The sequence below is a fragment of the Acipenser ruthenus genome, chromosome 5, assembly GCF_902713425.1.
Source record: "Acipenser ruthenus chromosome 5, fAciRut3.2 maternal haplotype, whole genome shotgun sequence".
Lineage (NCBI taxonomy): Eukaryota > Metazoa > Chordata > Actinopteri > Acipenseriformes > Acipenseridae > Acipenser > Acipenser ruthenus.
In genome coordinates this window covers 19,480,440-19,500,606 of record NC_081193.1, presented here as the reverse complement: position 1 = coordinate 19,500,606, position 20,167 = coordinate 19,480,440, and the positions used below count along the sequence as shown (strand labels likewise).

Here is a 20,167-nt window from a genome sequence, read left to right as displayed (position 1 = left end):
ACTTTGAAGTTGTAATTCAAATCAGCCCACATCAAAACATGCAAATATGCATTTTTGTAATGCACCTTTATCCTGCTTGAGGAAAGGGAACTGCTGATTTAATACAGGCCCTCAGAGTGCTGTGTTTCAGACCATGTACAGGTGCTTCTTTGGTGTCCTATTGCATTTTACAGTATATTAACTTTTTGATCTAAACCTTTGGTTCCCAAACAAATGTTAATGAACACAAAGGATTGATTAATAAGTATGGGTGTGAATGCTCAAATATGTTTTAAGTTTAAATTCAAAATAATTATAATAATGAAGTTACCGATAACTTGAATATTTTCACTCAATTGAAAAGATAAGATGCTGCAGGATAGGTAAGAGACACATTTAATTTTGCATAACATTAAAATAAGTGATGGCATGTTAGATATGTTGTTATGAAAAGCAGTATTGAGGTATTGGTGTGTATTCTCTGGGATCATATTGCCAAGTAACCTGAAAGGTGAAACAGATTTGCCAACTTAAAAAAGTGGACTATAATAATAGCATTACTGTTTTTGAGGCATTGTAAGGTTTATCGCCTCTGACATTTTTGTCCCTCACTCACTATTGCTTAACTAAGGTTGTTGAATTGATAGCAGTTTCTAATATTACAGGTGGGTGTTCCTTCTACAAAGAATAGCACACATTGCACCGTTGAATTACAGCCCTGAATCTGCCTCTCTGGTGTCGTACAGCAGCATGAGTCATACCAATGCCACATGGAATCACTGAATGCAAGTATAGACAGACACGATGGGTCTGCTTTTTGAAAGATTTTGATTTATATGTATTTTAATTAGAGCTGTCAATTAATCGCAGTCAACTTCTGTGATTAACACGTTCATTTCTTTGACGATTCATTTTGTGAGGCAGTGATATGCGGTATAGCAAAAGAATCATAATGTAGCATCGCCTGTTTTATACAGAATATTCTTCTCAGTACTCAAATTCATCCTGTCCATGTACAGTATTTTGTTTTGGTGTTCAAGCATTATTAAGAGACGTCTTTAAAAGCATGAGGTTGAGAAAACAACGGGCTTGCATCACGGCTTTGGGAATACATATTGTAACGTGCTATCACATCCATTGTAGAAACAGGGGAAACAGGATTAGGGACCCGCCTGCCTATAGCACATTAGGGGGGTCTTGATTGACAAGTGGGGGTCCCATGAGTGGTAAGTCCAGTTGGGAGACGTATATCACCCAGTTCGAAATTGTCAGCCAGCTAAATAACTGGACTGAGGAGGATAAAGGTGCATACTTGGCTACAAGTTTGAAAGGGGAAACCATGAATATTCTGGCCACGGTAGCTACACAACAGCGCTGTAACTTTATAGCACTCTGCCAGGCTCTCGCGCTGAGGTACGGGGTAGAACAGCAAGTAGCGATTGCTAGGATGCAGTTAAGAGCAAGAAAGAGAGAGGTGGGCGAGACATTGCCGGGGTTTGCTGGAGACCTTGAACGTCTTTTCAGAATAGCGTATCCTGGGTCGGGGTCGGAATTGCAAGAACAGATTGTGACGGAACAATTCATAGAAGGTTTAGACTATGCCGATCTGCGCATACAAGTTAAGCTGAAATCGCCTAAAACACTGAGAGAAGCCTTGCTAGCTGCGCTTCAGGTCGAGACTGTGTTTTGGGCTGAGAAAAATGCGCATACAGTAATGAAACCGCAAGTGTTCGAAACTAACGTGTCGTCCTCCACGTTGGACATATGTGCTACTGAAAGACCCGCCTTCACAGGAAGTGATGTAACTGCTACCACAGCTGTGGTTGAGTCCTCACAGGACAGGTACCGGATGAGGGGCAATGAGGTCAAAAACAACGCCATTTTTATGAGGGGCAATGTAAAGCAACCTGGGGATAAGGTGTGGGTCTACTCACCGCGCAGGATCAGGGGCAGGAGCCCAAAGCTCACCAGCGCCTGGGAGGGCCCCTGTGCCATGCTGGAAAGGCTCTCAGACGTTGTCTACTGGGTGCAGCTTAAGGGAAGACGACGAAAGGTCATCCTTCATCAGGACCGGCTGGCACCCTGTCGTCCTGGAGAGCCTAAAGAGAATGAGACGCAGGTGCCCCTGTCTGAGAGGGAAGATCCCCCTCTTGACCTGCCTGTCCTTTTCAACCGCAGAGGGTTCCTGCTGCCCCACACAGACCGAGGAGGGCCACAAGGGCCCACACGGACTGCCCATTCTGCTGTCGGCTGGGTTCCCCAGCCACCATGGTTACCCAGGACGAGGCTGACAACCTCAGCGGTGGAGGACCTGGGGAGTTAGGGGAAGTTGTCATTGTAAATAGTTAGGTTAGGGGGAGTGTTAAGACCAGGTGGGTTCGGGAGTCACAGGGTGGTTTATTTTGGGGTCCCCCCTCTGGCTAGGGATGTAATTTTAACATATTTGGGGACGAATGTGTCTGAGAGGGGGGCAGTGTAACGTGCTATCACCTCCATTGTAGAAACAGGAGAAACAGGATTAGTCTTGATTGACAAGTGGGGGTCCCATGAGTGTTTTCGCGGGTTTAATATGGGATTATGATAGGGGATTGACTCTCGTGGGCGGGATAAGAGAATGATTATATAGGGGTGCGCAGGGTTAGCCCCGGCAGAGCTGAGCTAATTGTAACTTTCCGGTACACTGTTAGAGTGGGCTGGCACAGTGTAAACAGTTAAAGGGCAATAAATATTTATTTGTACCTGAACAATGTGGTCCGGAGTGCCTCTGTGGGGTCAGTCAATGGGGAACGCTACAATATTTTAAGAGACCCCCGCAGAGTCTGGACAAAACAACGGCAATCTATTTATGGTTTTTGATGCGCTTAATTTTTGGAGAATAGAGACTGAATAGAAAATGTAAGACTGTCCAAGGCAACTTTTCAATACCTCTGCAGGGAACGGGAGCCCATTACTGGGAAACAACGTACAAAATTGCGACAACCTATCCCTATTTCCAAAAGAATCTTGGTGGCATTATGGTGACTTTTGACAAATATTGAATGTCGGTCACTAGGACACTTATTTGTTATCAGCCTGTAAAGCAAGACGTGTTTGTGCTTCAGAATATTGACTTAACTGTATCGATACCGTGTCGGTTTACCTGTCCACACTTACCTGTATCAATACCGTGTCGGTTTACCTGTCCACACTTAACTGTATCGATACCGTGTCGGTTTACCTGTCCACACTTACCTGTATCAATACCGTGTCGATTTACCTGTCCACACTTATCTGTATCGATACCGTGTCGGTTTACCTGTCCACACTTGACTGTATTGATACCATGTCGGTTTACCTGTCCACACTTACCTGTATCGATACCGTGTCGGTTTACCTGTCCACACTTAACTGTATCGATACCGTGTTGGTTTACCTGTCCACACTTACCTGTATCGATACCGTGTCGGTTTACCTGTCCACACTTACCTGTATCGATACCGTGTTGGTTTACCTGTCCACACTTACCTGTATCGATACCGTGTCGGTTTACCTGTCCACACTTACCTGTATCGATACCGTGTTGGTTTACCTGTCCACACTTACCTGTATCGATACCGTGTTGGTTTAACTGTCCACACTTAAGCTGTTCCGAGTCGTGTCGAAACAGTACCGGTATGAAACCTGCTCTTTTTTGAGTTTTGTACCAATACAGTTATATCGGTGCGAAACCGATAAGAACTCCAGTCTGGACAGATGTTTCAGTACTGTTTTGGTATGGTTCCACAATGATACCATTATAAAAATGCTAGTGTGCACAGGGCAATGCTCGGCCAAAGGGAAGGGGCACTCACCAACCCGCCTGGCTAGCGTGACGAGTTATGACCAACCCCCCCATGATGAAAGCACAGACAAAAACATGGCCCTCATTCCCCGGAGGCTGGATTGCCGACGACCAAGGCAGCGGCCAGTTAGGCATGAAGGCAGAGGTCTGCTAAGAATCACCGGGTTACGAGTTTAGGCTGCTACAGAACACTGACCCTGGCCACGTACAACTGCAGATCTCTTTCAGAGAAGTACGGCGAAAAGATGAAGGACTACTAGAACTCAAGAGTGGACATCTTCTCTTCTACCGAGGCACTACATATGGATGAACAGGAGGCACTGGATTCATTGTCCACAAGAGAATCAAGAATAACGTAGTAGAGATTGACAGCGTGTCAGAGAGGTCTGCAAGACTGATAGTGAAAGTTTCAAGGAAGTATGAACTTCAGGTCATCCAAGTATATGCGCCAACAACAAGCTGTTTGGATGAAGAAGTCAAAAACTTTTATGAAGTACAAGAACTACACGAAAATGGGAAGCGCCACTATAAGTGGCTCTTCCCATTTTCAAATCCATGGAAAATATGGAAACAAGAAAAGGGGGCTGGTTCAACGAAAGGATTGGCTCTGCAAGATCAATAGGGCAGTGCAGATTCTGACAGTTAAGCAGAAAGCCTTCATTACAGAACCAAAGTTCTGTTGTTGTAAATGCTGGCGACTTTATGGTAAAATCTACTCGCCATATTAAAATTATAAATTAAAATTAAAGGTCACATTTTGCTACCGGGTGACCTGATTTGAACCACCCTGATATATATCAAAAGTATTTGGGCCGTTAAAAAAAATGAAAAAAACGCAAAGAAAGTGATTTCTATAATTTCTAATTGTTCTATTGAAAGATATAAATTAAAGTCTGCGACTGTATATCTATCAATACATAGGATATCCATTCTTTTCAACAGAGCCCTAAATCTTGCCATGAAAGAGGAAAACAAATCTAGCCATGCTTAAAATGTTATGTGCCAGTTCAGCCAAGCTGTCTGTTAGTAATTGACAGTTGGTTCTTCTTCTAGTTTCTTCTATGATGAACTCGCACAAGCGCCTGTCAGATTAGAGCCGCCACAGAGCCACTGACACATGACTGCTATTGTTGCCACTCATTTTCTAGATCTTGATAGACTATTTATCCTGCGGCTGTATTGTGTTACAATTGTGCTTTTCTTTTATTCTCTGGATAAAAGCAGGCTTCCAACAAAACAGATTGAATATCAGGAGGATGCAAATTATAATTTTTTCTTTATGCCCAGTTTATTGTATCAGATCATTGTAATTGGGCCTATTATGCAAGCAGATTAGCTTGCTCATTTTGTTATTGGTATTTCTATAAGAATGAATCAACTAGTATAATAATTAGTTCCACCTTTTTCTCAGCAGTTTAATGATGTGTAAAATATCCAATAGATTGGTTTCTCATGGGTTTTAGCACCTCATGTTATTGGTTCATGGAATTTAAAAATAATATGATTCAGAGCTCATCTGTGACTGCTCAGTTTGCACCAGAGATAGAAGGCCTAATGAAGCAGGTAATGGAATGTTCATGTATAATTCAGCCTGTTCCAAGTTTCCAGTTTCAGTGTTAACTTTCTACTCCTGTATCATGTTGTTATTTGAAAACCTGATACCTTGTACAAAGATATGGAAATTTGGCAGAGATTCATTCCCTTGTACTGTATATTTTGCATGTACTGTAGAGATCCCTGCTGCAGATTAAACTTCAGAGATATAAAACAACTGTTTAATGTGGCACAAATGTTTGGAAAAAAAGTATGAATGTGTGTCCTTCTGACTTCTTAAGGAGAATTGTTTGAAGCTAACACAAAATGGCACCTCAGATGTCTTCAACACCTGTCCGTTTAGTACAGTAGTACAGTAGACATTATGCTAACTTTGACTTGTATTCTTACCCAAACACAACATGAGATTTCAGAGGTTTTGCCGTCAAATTGTATTAATGAAAGTTACATGTAAAATGTAACCCATGGTAACCACCCATATAGCAGCTGCATTTGTTACACCTACTGGCCTCATTACCATGTACGTACTTAATATAAATCAACACCACCTGCGCATTTAGCACATTGCAACACATTATTAAAAGTGTTACTATAAAGTACCTGACCAAAACCAACGGCTGGTAATAAATGATCAACATCGTCAGTTTAGCGCCAAGCATGGTATCAGCTGACGATTTTTCATTAAACTATAAATGGGCATTTTTTAGGAGGTGCTGCTCTATATGCTGTAGGTGTAGATCACATTGTACTGGATCGTTTTACAACCTAAATAGCATGACTTTTTGACATAAAATGCACATCGGCAAAAAATATATATATTTAAGAAATCTCAATCACTGCCAATGAATACAGCTCAATTTTAAAAGACCTAACATGCTATTTTCAGTGACCACATAGATTTCATCGGTACCACACCTGACCAGGAAAAGGCAGTGTTGTTGCTATGTGCCTCAGGGTTTGTTCTTCGTTCATTACACACTGATACAAGCTTTATTGTCCATAATAAAGTGCATGACAAGGCTAATTATCATTGGGACAAGACTTTGCCATGATTAGCAGTGAAATGGTAAAGACTTATAGGCTTCTGTTAACACCAGGAGACTACATGCATGCTAGAAAGAGTGAATTACAGTATTGTGCTGTACATAATGGATTTGGTAACACAAAACCAAATGCAGCAGGAATGTCTGGCTTCATTTTTTCAAAGCGGGATTCCCTTTTTGAAGTATTTTTTGTAGATCCGATTGCTCTTTTAACCTTGTGTTGTAACAAAGTGGATATAAATGGCTGTTTAAATGTAACGTGGCATTTTGTTTTTACCAGCTATCATTTTCAATAATATATATTTTGAGATGCCTCTCGTTGGAGTGGCTGTAATTATGTGACTAGAAGTTCAAACTAACATTAAATACTGTATCCACTGTTATAAGAAGAAATGTGTGTGTGACTTCTGTTACTGACATGCTTTGCAATGCGTGCAGCAGGCTCTGGAAATGATATTTTCTGTGGGTAATTGGTAAATACAGTGTAATGCTTTATCAATTAAATCTTTATTTTGCATTCTTTTAAGTTACACTCGATAGGTAAAGAAATGTTTATTACAAATGAAATATTACAGTAGAACTATGGAACAAAGGGATAGCATTAGTAACAAAAGCAAAATAAATGGCAATTGTACAAATGAATGAATCCATTTTAAAAGATAAAACAGTGCATTTCTGATTTTGACATGCAACTTAGTTTAAAAGGTAGTGTTTTCTGTCGGTAGAGACCTTCAAAAGTGTAATTAAGTATACAGTGTATGATCACATAGTGTGAGACACACATTGTCACATAATAACACAGTGTATCAATACTGTAGGTCATGGTAATCTTCTTATTTCATGTTACTGATGGCTCTAATTTTGAATATGTCATCTGGAATGTCACAGACATGCTTGTTAAGGTATTGCTGTTCGAAATTGGAAGCCCTATTATTTGTTTCTACATACACAAGGTTAGCTTCCGTTCAATGAAGCTTGGGGGGGGGGGGGGGGTACAATATTTACCTCGAGTCGAGTTCAGTGATAAATATGTTGATCAGTGAACCATGTGAAGGATCTGAAACAGTAATCAAATGAAATGCATGTAGATGGCTGGTATTAAGCTGCTGCGTTGAACTGACTTGTTAGCCGGTTGTGTATTTCAGGCTGGCAGTGATGGAGAAAGCATTGGGAACTGTCCTTTCTCTCAACGTCTCTTCATGATCCTCTGGCTCAAAGGGGTTGTCTTCAACGTCACCACCGTCGACTTAAAAAGGTAAATATCTGTATCAGGCTAATTAAATCCATGTGTCCATGTGTGTAGTCAACAGCGCAACCCTCATATAAACAGGCCTTGAAAGCAGGGGTGGCCAATACTCGGATTTTAGGATAAATGTGTGATTTTTTTTTTTTGTTGGCAGGTATTAAATTAAACCAAACAAACCTATTAATTAATGTGCTGATTTCAGAACATGAAAAGCTGCCTTTTCCTCACGTTTACAATTGAGTACCAATCAATGCTGTCACATTTCTGTAAACTCACAATGAAAAAATGTCGCGAAACTAGTTAATGAAACTGATTCGGCAGGTGACCTTTTCTTAGACTGAACTTAAGAGCTACTGAGTTTATTCAAAGATTACATCTAGGACTACAATTCCCTGCAGCAATTCACTGCAGTTATGCAGCATTTCTAAGGAAAGAAGCAACGTGAAATCAAAGTGATTTCATATCAAAAGGATGAAAGAAAGGGAAGACAAATAATCACATGTAATACATGAGTGCATTTAGTTAGCTTGATCATGACAGGTTCTTGTGACAAGCAGGCTGTAGTGGTGACGTCAGACCCGGAAGAAACACACAGTCCTGCAAAGTGAAATGTGAATTGCGCTGTTGCGTGTTTAATAATGAACAAAATAAAAGGTTTTAAACAAAAAAACAGCACACGGCACTTTGGGCCAAAATAAATAGATGAACAAAACGACAAAACAGTAAACAGACTTTTCTTGTCTTTACTTTTTCTCCTTCCTCACACCCGTTCTCCACTCACCGAACACACAACCCCGAGTGAGTGAAACGTGCATCTATATATACTGTTGTGCCGGGATTCAATTACTAATTAATTATTCACTTGAATCCCAGCACGTGAACTAATTCTGTGCAACCCCATGCTCACATATTATTACATACTTTAAATGCACGTGAAGTGAAGTGCAAGCCCCATGCCTAAATACAGCTATACATTTTAAATAACCCATGCAACACACACACCCATTTATATCCTGTGCAGCAATATCTATACACCAACATTAACACACCACATGTAACATATAACATAGAAATACACACAGGGGCGGGGCACATTGCCACATATCCCCCCCTTGTACGCAGCACACACGGCCTCAATGGCCACCTCCCCCCTTAAAATCCCCAAAGTCTCGCTCAAAGTCCCGGGCCAAGAACTGGGACTTCAAGGGGTTCATGGGTGGCAATGTTGCCAGTAGCCAGGCTGACAGCAGGGTGGCACACTCCAGCAGCGGAAAGGCTGCTTCCTCCCGTAGCACCCCTGGCAGCAGAAAGACTGCCAGGTGCAATGCTGTCAGCGGACCTGCTGACAGCTCCCAGGCGGGGCACATTGCCACAGTTCTGTATTAAATCACACTGTCAGATTGTTACTCAATAATTGTGTAGACAATGGCAACTGAGGGATTATTTTGTTTTGTGTTGAGTGATTAACATGTTTTATTCTATTTAATAAATACCTAAAGTAAAAAAAATAAGATAAAAAACTTAACAAAAAGAATTGCTATGCTATCGATGCACAACATTCTTACAATAATGAATCTGCTTGTTTCTTTTAGAAAACCCGCAGACCTGCATAATCTGGCCCCAGGGACTCATCCACCTTTCCTGACCTTTAATGGCGAGGTCAAGACTGACATCAACAAAATCGAGGAGTTTCTGGAGGAAGTCCTTGCACCGCCAAAGTAGGTGGAAACACTGCCTTACTGCTTGGGCACCTTAAGCACTTTAAAGTTCGAGTGAAATGTGTCCTGGTTGCAGTATACAACTAAATTACAGCAACAACAAATTTGCAGGACAATGCTTGACCGCATTTGGTCCAGTTGCAATATAGGTCTCAGCGACTTACTGTTGCATGAGTTGCATGACTGTTTTCTGATTGGTTGATGTAATGAAGTCTATAGCCACAGACATTCCAAGAAGTTAGATACTATGAAAGTAGGACACTGTACCCTACGCCTTCATATAACTAACACCTATCGAAGGATATGTCTTTGGAACTTATCTTGTTTATTCAAACAAAAAAAAACAGTTTACAGCAGTTCTGTTAAAAGTCTTAACATGTGAAAAAACATTTGCAGAAATCTTATGATGTGTGAGTCGTGCTGTTTGTTGATGAAAGGGACACTTCTCACATCGCAGTTCTTAACAGAAACACAAATTCTGTTTCATAGAGTTAGAACAAAGAATAGCCTAAAAGACCTATGATCATGGTTTCTAGTTGAGTTACACTTGTGACAGTACATCCATGACTGCATTGGGCTTGAGAAAACTACCAAGTGCAAAGTATGAAGAGTGTTGTAATATAGTGTTGTGATTGGAATCAGTATTTTGTACTGGTGACAGTCAGGCACATTGTCCCTTCAGAGCTCTACAGGGCTCCTGAGCATGCCCTGCTATTCAGTCCTGGTTGACTGTTTTGTGATGTGGACCAATGACTTATTCTGTGTTTTTTTCATCAGGTACCCCAAGCTTGCTGCTAAACAGCGAGAATCCAACACTGCAGGAAATGACATTTTTGCAAAGTTCTCAGCATTTATAAAGAACACAAAACCAGAGGCCAATGAATGTGAGTTTGCAGATTTATAGTACTTTATGATACAATATAATATTTTATTAAACAGTTTAATACATGTTGTACAAAAATTATCCTTCATCAAAAGAGTGGTTAAAGTTTTAAAACTATTATTGATAGGCACCTTCTTAAATATCTAATGATGACTACCAAGGGGATCTTAGATAGTAGTGTGTATTTATTTCTCACGTCTTTACTTTCTGTTATTTATTTGTACTTATTTTTTTTTCTTCTCTTTCCTAATCATGCCTACGTGACTGGCTAGCCACTCGCAGCTCTGCACGCTAAGGTTCCATTTGTGGATAATTAGCAGACACCCACTTACAGCATTCACACTTCATCAATCAGGGGTGGAACTGAATGCCTTCTACAATACTCATATGGATCTTCCTATGACATGCAAATGTTCATGCTGAGTGGCAAGAAGTATAGTGTGTTAACATCAATCAAACAAGCACATTGAATTCAAAATGCAAAGGCGAAAAAATGTAATACAATGTAAATTTCAATTTACAGGCATTATAAACATTATAAATACATGAGCTTGTGATAATCACAACTTACTATATTTATTTCAGTTACCAGCAGTGTACATTATGTGCAGTCATCATGCACAGACCATCTGCTTTTTGGCATCTTTTGTTCTTACGCGTGATTACTCTAATGGTACTTTACAAAATTATATTTTCATAGAATAGGAGGCATTTTCTTGTATGGTCAACTGTTTGTTTTATTTTGCTGCCACCTAGTGGAAATTCACTTACCTGCAGTGAAGTGGTGATTTGCTCAGCAACCAGAGAGAGCACTATTTAAACTTTCCTGTCAGGTTTCAAGGTAAAATTATTGCAAGCAATAACACCGTGTAACAAATCTTTTTGTTCCTGGGTATTAAGTGTTATTTCCTAATTGCTTATGCCTCAAAAGTATAGAAAATGGCTATTATTCCCCACAAACTTTGCTTTTGTGACCAGGACAGTGATATTTTGAAATTTACCTATTTTCCAGAACATGCCAGATAGATTCAGTGCTGAGTAAACTTGGAGTAACTTCTAGAACTTTCTAGAACTTTCCAGTAATATAAATAGTAGTATAAATACAGGGGCTTTAAGCCCACCAGTTCAGTTTAGTTCCAGCTGCCTAAGTGGATACATATCTGCATTTTTCTGAGATGGCATCAAGGTCATAGGAGACTTCAAAATGGTGGCATTCCTGATGGGTCTCCAAGGCGGTTTTACCAAGTTTCCCTGCTATCTTTGCCTTTGGGACAGCAGGGACACCAAGGCGCACTACCACAGGCGGGACTGGCCACAGCGGACCGAGTTCTCTGTGGGGAGGAACAACGTCAAGTGGGAGCCACTGGTGGACCCCCGGAAGGTGCTGATGCCACCACTGCACATCAAATTGGGCCTTATGAAACAATTTGTCAGAGCTCTAGATAAGGAGTCGGCAGCCTTCAAGTACCTTCAAGACTTCTTCCCTAAGCTGTCTGAGGCAAAGGTCAAAGCCGGTGTCTTCGTCAGACCACAGATAAAGAAGATCCTGGAGTGCAATGAATTCCCCAAGAAGCTTACTAGTAAGGAGAAAGCGGCTTGGAACAGCTTTGTCGCAGTGGTTCGGGGCTTCCTGGGCAATCACAAGGCCGAAAACTATGTGGAGCTGGTTGAGACTCTGGTGAAGAACTACGGCACAATGGGCTGTAGGATGTCCCTCAAAGTCCATATCCTTGATGCTCATCTTGATAAATTCAAGGAGAACATGGGAGCGTACTCGGAGGAGCAAGGCGAGTGCTTCCACCAGGATATACTGGACTTTGAACGCCGCTACCAAGGACAGTATAACGAGAACATGATGGGAGACTACATTTGGGGGCTGATTCGTGAAAGTGATTTACAGTATAATCGTAAATCTCGAAAAACTACTCACTTCTAAATCTTTTGTAGTCATTTTTGTATTACTTTAGTATAACTACATGTTAATTTGGATTCATATGTTGTTTTTTTTTGACTTTATGTGAACAAAAAGACACAAATTCGCCCTTTTTCTCATTGGAAATAGGTAAATTTCAAAATATCACTGTCCTGGTCACAAAAGCAAAGTTTGTGGGGAATAATAGCCATTTTCTATACTTCTGAGGCATAAGCAATTAGGAAATAACACTTACTACCCAGGAACAAAAATTGTGTTACATAGTGTAATCAGTGTTATAAATTCAACATGTCAGATATCATTGCAATACAATTGAACGTAATCTGACAAAAGTAACGTGTAACATAATATCACCTTGCTTTCTAAATGGGTATTTGCCAGGGAGAATGATCTCACAGTGAACTCACAGAAAGTCTTTTTTTTCAGCACTGGAGAAGGCCCTGTCCAAGGCACTGAGGAAGCTGGATAGTTACCTGAACACTGCGCTCCCCGAGGAGATCGACACGGAAAGTGCTGAAGATGTGAACGTGTCAAAACGCAAGTTCCTGGATGGAGACGAGCTGACTCTCGCGGACTGTAATCTCCTGCCAAAGCTTCATATAGTGAAGGTAAGGAGTGGAGAAAAAGAAACAACACACACGAGTCCTGAGAGTCTCGCTGTCACATCACACACGGCGCATCTACAGAATATGTCGCGGTGATGAACGATCTACTTCTTCATGACACTGATGACTCTAACAAGAGGACAGTATATCTTATATATCTATACACACACACAGTCAATTCTCATTAAGACAAACCCGGATTAAACAAATATCCTGATCCTACAAATTTTCTACATTGCCAAATTTAGCAGTCTCTTATAGTAAATTACTTCTTAAAATACGAATTCACTTAACACAAATTTGTGTGAATTATTTTGAAGCTCTCCAGGGATTTTTATTTATTTTTTTTAATTAAACTAATTGCCCTCGTTAAAACAGCAGAGTGTAAAGGATATTGGGAAATGTATTAACTTGCACCCAGATTAGTGCCTCTGTTCTGTATTTTAGTGCTGTTTTGAGACTACTGATCCTATGATGCATTTTGAGATGCCACAATGCACACGCATCAGTGCCACTGTCATTCGCAGAAAGGAGTGACCAGTGCAAAAAAACGTGCGTTATCCTTGCAAACAAAAGTGGAGGTGCGGAAAGCGGTCGATAGTGCATCACCATACAAGAAAAAAAAAGATGGTGCTGCAGATTTCAACATTCCTGCAAACACTGTCAACCATTCTGATGTTGAGGACATCTTGCTTGTGTGGTTTAAAATGCCAGGAATCAAAATGGGCCGTGCAGATATGAAGTTGCAATGTATACTTTTTAAAAGTTTGCTGACAACCGTATTTTCAATAAAATGCTCATTATTTTTAAATGTATAATACTTTTCATTGTACTGTAACTGAAATTTTAGTGTTCAATACAAAACGGACAGTGCATTTGGCTTAAGGGGCGTACACACCGGACGCGGCGCGGCACTGCAATGGTTTTCAATGAAGGCGTTTACGCGCAGCGGCAGAGGGACGCGCAAGAGAGAAAATATTTTCAACTTTTGCCGCGCCGCGTCGTGACGTAACCTACCAACAGCCAATCAGGGGAAAGTAGGAGGTTCCTTTGCGAGGAAGAAATAAAAAAAATAAAATGGAGGAAAAGCTGCTTGCTTTAATTTCAGATTTCCCAGCGTTGTATAATACAACAATTAATAGTTACCGAGATATTAATAAAAAAAGATGTAGAATGGTGGTCTGTGGGTGTACCAATGGGATTACTGAGTGATTATTAAATATACATAATTGCTTAAATGAGGTAATATATATTTTTTGTGCTAAACTCCACATTGAAAATAATTATGCACCTGCTACTATACCGTAAGCATTTGTTTTTGATAAATTAACTGCAGACAAACTTTAAAAAGATAAAGCAAAACGATTTATTTGGTGTACATATATTATATTTTAACAGTTTTTAACAACATTAATACAAAAGGAGGGGGGGATTGTGGGGGTTACAATTAGGTTTTATAAAAAAATATTTATAATGTTTCGCTCTTCAGTTTTGTCTTTTGTCAGTGTCTTCAATTCTGTCAAAAGAGTTTTATTTTCCCGTTGGCATTTACTGTTTGTTGCTCGGTAACCAAAAGCCACTGTACCTGCAGCCGTGACGTAACAACGGACCGCCCACTGACTTTACCCTGCCGCGTTTGGTGTGAACAGTACTGCAGCGCGGCACGCAAGCAGGCGGTATGCGCACCGCGTCCGGTGTGAACGCCTCTTTAGACAGTAACTTATAATAACAATTACTGATAAGACAATTTGTTTTGCTTGTCCCTTGAAATTCGTATTAACGAGAGTTGACTGTATTGTTTTTGTGTTTGTAATGTCTTAGATTGTAGCGAAAACATATCGCAACTATGAAATCCCGTCGGACATGACAGGAGTGTGGCGGTACCTGCAGAATGCTTACACCAGGGATGAGTTCACCAACACGTGTGCTGCAGACAAGGAGATTGAGATGGCATACATGGATGTGGCGAAGAGGCTCTCTCAATAGAAAACCAGCACTGGAAGGAACAGCTCAAATGCTATATATTGTAGCCTAACCTTTTCAAACTGGTTGCTGTTGACTTTTGTTTCTGTTGGCATCAACATTTATCAATATCAACATTTGTTTGGCTGGGACAAACCCTGTTTCGTTAGCTGTGTGACCCAACAAACAACTATGCCAGTGTTTAATTGTGTTTATTTCTTGTCATTGAAATGAGTACTAACCTGGATACAGCAGTGTTGCTGCTGGAGTCTGAAGCTTTCATCTTTATACATTCTTTGATTGCTCCTACATCTCAATTAAAAAGGAGTGCCACATTCAATAAATTATTATTATTATTATTATTATTATTATTATTATTATTATTATTATTATTATTATTATTATTATTATTATTATTATTATTTTTATTTTATATGTGTCCTTACTGATTTATAGCATTCACCTTAATCTGCCAACAATATTAACTGCAGCCTTGGAAAGTGATCCCACATCTGTTTTCAAGTAAACTCTCATCTCTCAGCGGGGTGGTTGAGCAGCAGTCTCAGATACACAGTATAATGGACAATGCTAGGAGGCTGTGTGGTTCAGCGGTTAAAGAAAGGAGCTTGGAACCAGGAGGTCCCCGGTTCAAATCCTACCTCAGCCACTGACTCACTGTGTGACCCCGAGCAAGTCACTTAACCTCCTTGTGCTCCGTCTTTCGGGTGAGACGTAGTTGTAAGTGACTCTGCAGCTGATGCATAGTTCACACACCCTAGTCTGTGTAAGTCGCCTTGGATAAAGGCGTCTGCTAAATAAACAAATAATAATAATAATAATAATAATAAATAGAGAAAGTACACAGTATATAATGGACAATGCTAGAGCAAATATACAGTATATAATGGACAGTGGTTCAGTATACTGCCTGTATATATTATATAATAACTAGCTAGGGTAACTTTTTGTGGTCTATACTGTATATAGTGACTCATTATTTTGAAGATATATATTATTTTATTGACCACATTTGGCTCAGTGGATTTATTTCAGCTAAAACTAAGTTTGCTAGCTAGATGAACAAAAAGTTGGTGTTTTGATGATTTTGAAGCATTGCTATTGAAAATGAAATAGTAGGTCAGATTTTCAAAGCGTTGACTCCAGTCAGTAATGTAATCCATGTTAATGTTACAAAATGGAAAACAAACAGCATGTGCTCAAGAGACCTATAGTTATAATATTTAGTTGTTTGGTTCTGGTTTAGATGTTATCGCCTTTCAAAAAACAAATAAATAAAAAAGGATGGATTGGAGGAACCTGTTGAAATGCTGGCCTAATTAAACTGCTCAGTCACAAAGTCTAAATACATCTTAGACACATCTGACCCCAGCCCTCTGCTTCCCATGCTTGCGGTTACCTGACTCAGGTACTGTTCACAGCAGGACTACACTTACCAGAATGCATTGGGGTATGTTGAAAAGCCTGGACTGCCCTAAACTGCCCTAGTGTCCATGGAGTCATATGGTAACCCTACCCATGCTAATTCCTGTCTTGACACCCCTATTTCTGCCTTCCCAATACCCGTACAAGCACTGAGATTAAATTGTTCTGGCATTACTAAACAGCAAGTCTTCACAAATACACTTCCATCTGATGAAGGGAAATGGTCTTGAAAGCTTGTGTTGTAAACAAACTAGTGGGCCAACAAAAGGCATCAACATATATATCAAGTACAAGTAAGAAAAAATGTTCAATGTGTCTAGGGGGGCAATGACACACACAATGCGTTAACACATGCAAGGTTATGGATAGTGACTCTCCTTTTCTACTGTTCCACTGATTCGATTAATTAACTTAAGGTTCTGTAGAGAAGCGGTTCCCAAACTGCGGTATGCGTACCCCTGAGGTCTAGAGGGTACGCGGGACAAATTGTGTAATGGTGGGGTATTGTTTGCATTTTCATAAGACTTGCTATACTCAGACAAAGCTTTACAACTCATTGGGAATTCCTTTTAATTTCTGGCATGAAAGGCACGTGACACTAGTTAGTTTCAGAAACAAAAAGAGAGCCTGTGCGGTGCAAGACAATCATGCAGCTGCGAGGCACTTGGGTTGTGGCGCACACGTTTATTGCAAACCTCCAAGAAGTACCAATGAGAACAAAGATACACAGAGACAATGACGTACAGAGCCCCTGCCACCAATCACCGTACAGCGTGAATTATATGTATTATATTGTTATAGTCATTTATATTGTATGTATTATATTGTTTATGTGCATTATATGTGTATTATGAAAGCATATATTAAAAATAACATTTAAATATAAGCCTGTATGCTAAGGATACACAGACAGTTGATAGGTCTGGAAGAGGGTACGCGACAATCAAAAGTTTGGTAGCCGCTGCTGCAGAGTGTCTGTCTATTGCTGTATCTTTACTGTGGCATTAGGACATTTACTGAACAACACCGAATTGAAATCTTGAAAAATACTTCAAAGTCATCCTAAACCACTGCATAAACACAGACACCAGTTAAACTCTTGTTTTAGATTAGTTTAGTTTTACAAAATTTGTCCCAGACCTGCTATTCTGCTTGTGAATACAGTTTTGGTTAAAAAAAAAAAAGAAAATCACTATCTGGTAGTACACTGACAGTCCTGAGTGATCATATTGCTTAAAAAAGCTTGAAGAGCTGAATGCCTTTGATGAAGTATTTTTTTTTCAAAGATGTTTCTCCCAAATATGCTTTAACTATAAGCTGTTTAAATGCGACGTGATAAACCCTGATAAAACAGTTAAGCTCTTTATGAAGTGAAGGGAAGTCTCTTTGTCTGAAACTTGACATGGTTGTTCTTTGCCAATTAGTCTAATTTCCTACAAGAACAAGTCTGTAAATGGAAGGGGAGAATTAAAAGCCACTTCATAAGAACAACCATTGCACCTCGGCACATTCTGACAAGACCGAGCTGATGGCTTTCTTTGCAAGTCGTCACCCTGCTTCAGTTGTTGCACATGAATCAGACATGAATCATTTAATTATCTCTGTATTTGATGTTCTTTTGGAAGAAAACATTTAATGGTCTGTTCTTAGTGAAGACTATGATGTCTTTATAGAAACACTCTAACATCCTTTCTGCTACTTTATTTTCTTTATAACCATTTATATTATGTATCTTACAATGGCTTTTTCTTGAATCGCTACGTTCATGGTTTCCTTGTAATAGGTGAGAATGAGTCTGAGGTTCTAGATGTACATACATGTATGTTTTTCAGGTACATGTTGTGGATGAGTATTGTTCTTTGGTTCAAAGTCTTCCAGTCTGAATTTGACTTTTCTTCTTGAGTTACCCATTCCTAGGTGAAATTAGACTCCCCAGAACAACAACAAAAAAAACCAAGAAAAATTGTAAATGTAATTTGCCCCAGTAACATATTTCACCCATTCTGAGATTAGTTATTAACTACTAAAATAATCAGGTGCCAGCAATCTGGCAAATGAGGCTCTTGCTATGTCTGCTCTGAACAGACTGTTACAGGAGTTATCAGACCTGGAATGAGTCTCACCTGAGTCTGTAGTTCTTCATCATTGTTTACAGACCTCTGGAGGGATCGTTTTAATAAGCCTTATGAAGTATAATTCCTTCCCCCTAATTTGGTTGGGTCACATATATAGGACGGGGATGACCAATAACAATTGGTTTGCGCGCATGTGAAGCTGTTGGAGCGACATGGAAATAGAATCACAAACGTTTACAACAGTTTGACAGTGAATGGTAAACCTTTCTGTCCTGGCAGCTGCTGAAATAAAAGTGTTTATTTTCACAATTACTGAAGGACTGCCTTCTCTGTGTATTTATCTTTTACAAAAACACACACACACACACAAAAAAAAACCACTGAGTGCTAGTATCGTATTGGACATAATACCAGAATCCATAGCTCTTTACATAGCATCCAGATACAGTATATAGCATGTGAAGCTGGCTTGCAATCACTATATTCTATACGGGTTACAAAGTGCTGATGAGCTGGTGCAGCAGTTGTCAAAACTGTGTTAAAGCATTTAAGCTTCTTTTGAGACTGCGATCAGTTTATTCTTACAAAGAAGTAAGGGCTATGACATCAGTTCAATATCCTGTGTCTAAAGATCCCTCATTCAATGAAGGGCCTAGGGTGTCAATCCGAGTGGCTTAATCTCAATTGTTAAATTCTCTCTAACCTGGCAGGCTCTCAAACAAGTTGTCTGTACATCAATAAATTCATCATAACTAATTTAAAAAATATAAGTGTGTTTTTAAATGTCTCTCCATAGTTTTTTTTTATTATTATCATTATTTTTTAAATCAGTTTTACAGCATTTTTACAATAAATACAGATTTAAGGCGTATTGTTCACTTTAGGTTCAAACGGTGTGATCTGCACACAATTACCTGTACGTGCAATTCTGCTGAATGGGCCCCTGCATAGTATTTTAATTCTACATTTACATGCCACACACAGAAGAAAAGGTGGCTGTGTACATTGTGTGTGTGTGCGTGCGTGTGTGTGTGTGTGTGTACGTGCGTGTGTGTGTGTGTGTACGTGCGTGTGTGTGTGTTTGTGTGCAGCGTAAATAAAACTGTATTTGGTTGATGAAAGTTAATGTAATAGAAAACTTTTAATTCTGAATAATTTAGTTTCTACTTTTTTTTTAAAATCATTTTTCAATCATTTTTCTGAAGTATTGGGTTTTATTGCTAAGCCTTCATGAGGATATAAAACATGACTGTGTGTGTGCGTGTGTGTATGGGTGGCTGGGTGTGTCATTCTACAGTGGTATTTATTTTATGCTTGGGTTGCCAGCAATAACAATTCAAGAATAATATATCTATGCTGATGTTTCCATCTATTTTGTGAAATTGAAATGTGCCTAGATTGATTGCAACACTTTAATTATCCCCTAAATGTGTCTTGAGACTTCAACTAAATCTAAACATTCAAAGCTTTGTAATATAGAATAACGCTTTTATGTCAAATGTGTCTGATGATGGACTATTTTTACAGCCCTAGTAAATCTGGGATCTCCCATTCCAGAACATATGATGCAGACAGTAAATACAGGCTGACAATCACACTGCCTTTGATCTGTCATGTCAGTGAGTCCTCACTAGTCTCTGTAATTATTATGAATTATTTATTTTACTCTTTTATCACTTTCTTTTAGCTTAAATAAAAATGATCTTCGACTTCCCAGCTGGGTTTATAAGCTTCAGTTTTACTGGATTTGTGGTATCCAAACGCACTTTGTAAATGTAAATGAACTGTTGGCTTGAACATGATTGGGCTTTGAATGTGTATTATGTGACAAATGAATTATTAAAGCAAAGCTTAAAAGGTTGATGTGTTTAGCACGCAAAGAAGTGCATACTAAAAGAATCAAAGA

The 20,167-nt window shown here is 39.5% G+C and overlaps 1 protein-coding gene across 2 annotated transcripts in view; it reads left to right on the top strand.

Annotated features, from left to right (window-relative positions):
* The window catches only part of LOC117403253 (chloride intracellular channel protein 5-like), a 45,418-nt gene extending 26,392 nt beyond the window's left edge, over positions 1 to 19,026 (top strand). For both annotated transcript variants that reach the window (XM_059023764.1, XM_034005268.3), the window contains exons 2-6: positions 7,542 to 7,651; positions 9,235 to 9,360; positions 10,138 to 10,244; positions 12,603 to 12,784; positions 14,603 to 19,026. In XM_059023764.1, the coding sequence (XP_058879747.1) occupies positions 7,542 to 7,651; positions 9,235 to 9,360; positions 10,138 to 10,244; positions 12,603 to 12,784; positions 14,603 to 14,767 (690 nt within the window). In that variant the 3' untranslated portion in view covers positions 14,768 to 19,026. The remainder of the gene's footprint in view (positions 1 to 7,541; positions 7,652 to 9,234; positions 9,361 to 10,137; positions 10,245 to 12,602; positions 12,785 to 14,602) is intronic.
* Positions 19,027 to 20,167: the final 1,141 nt, after the last annotated feature.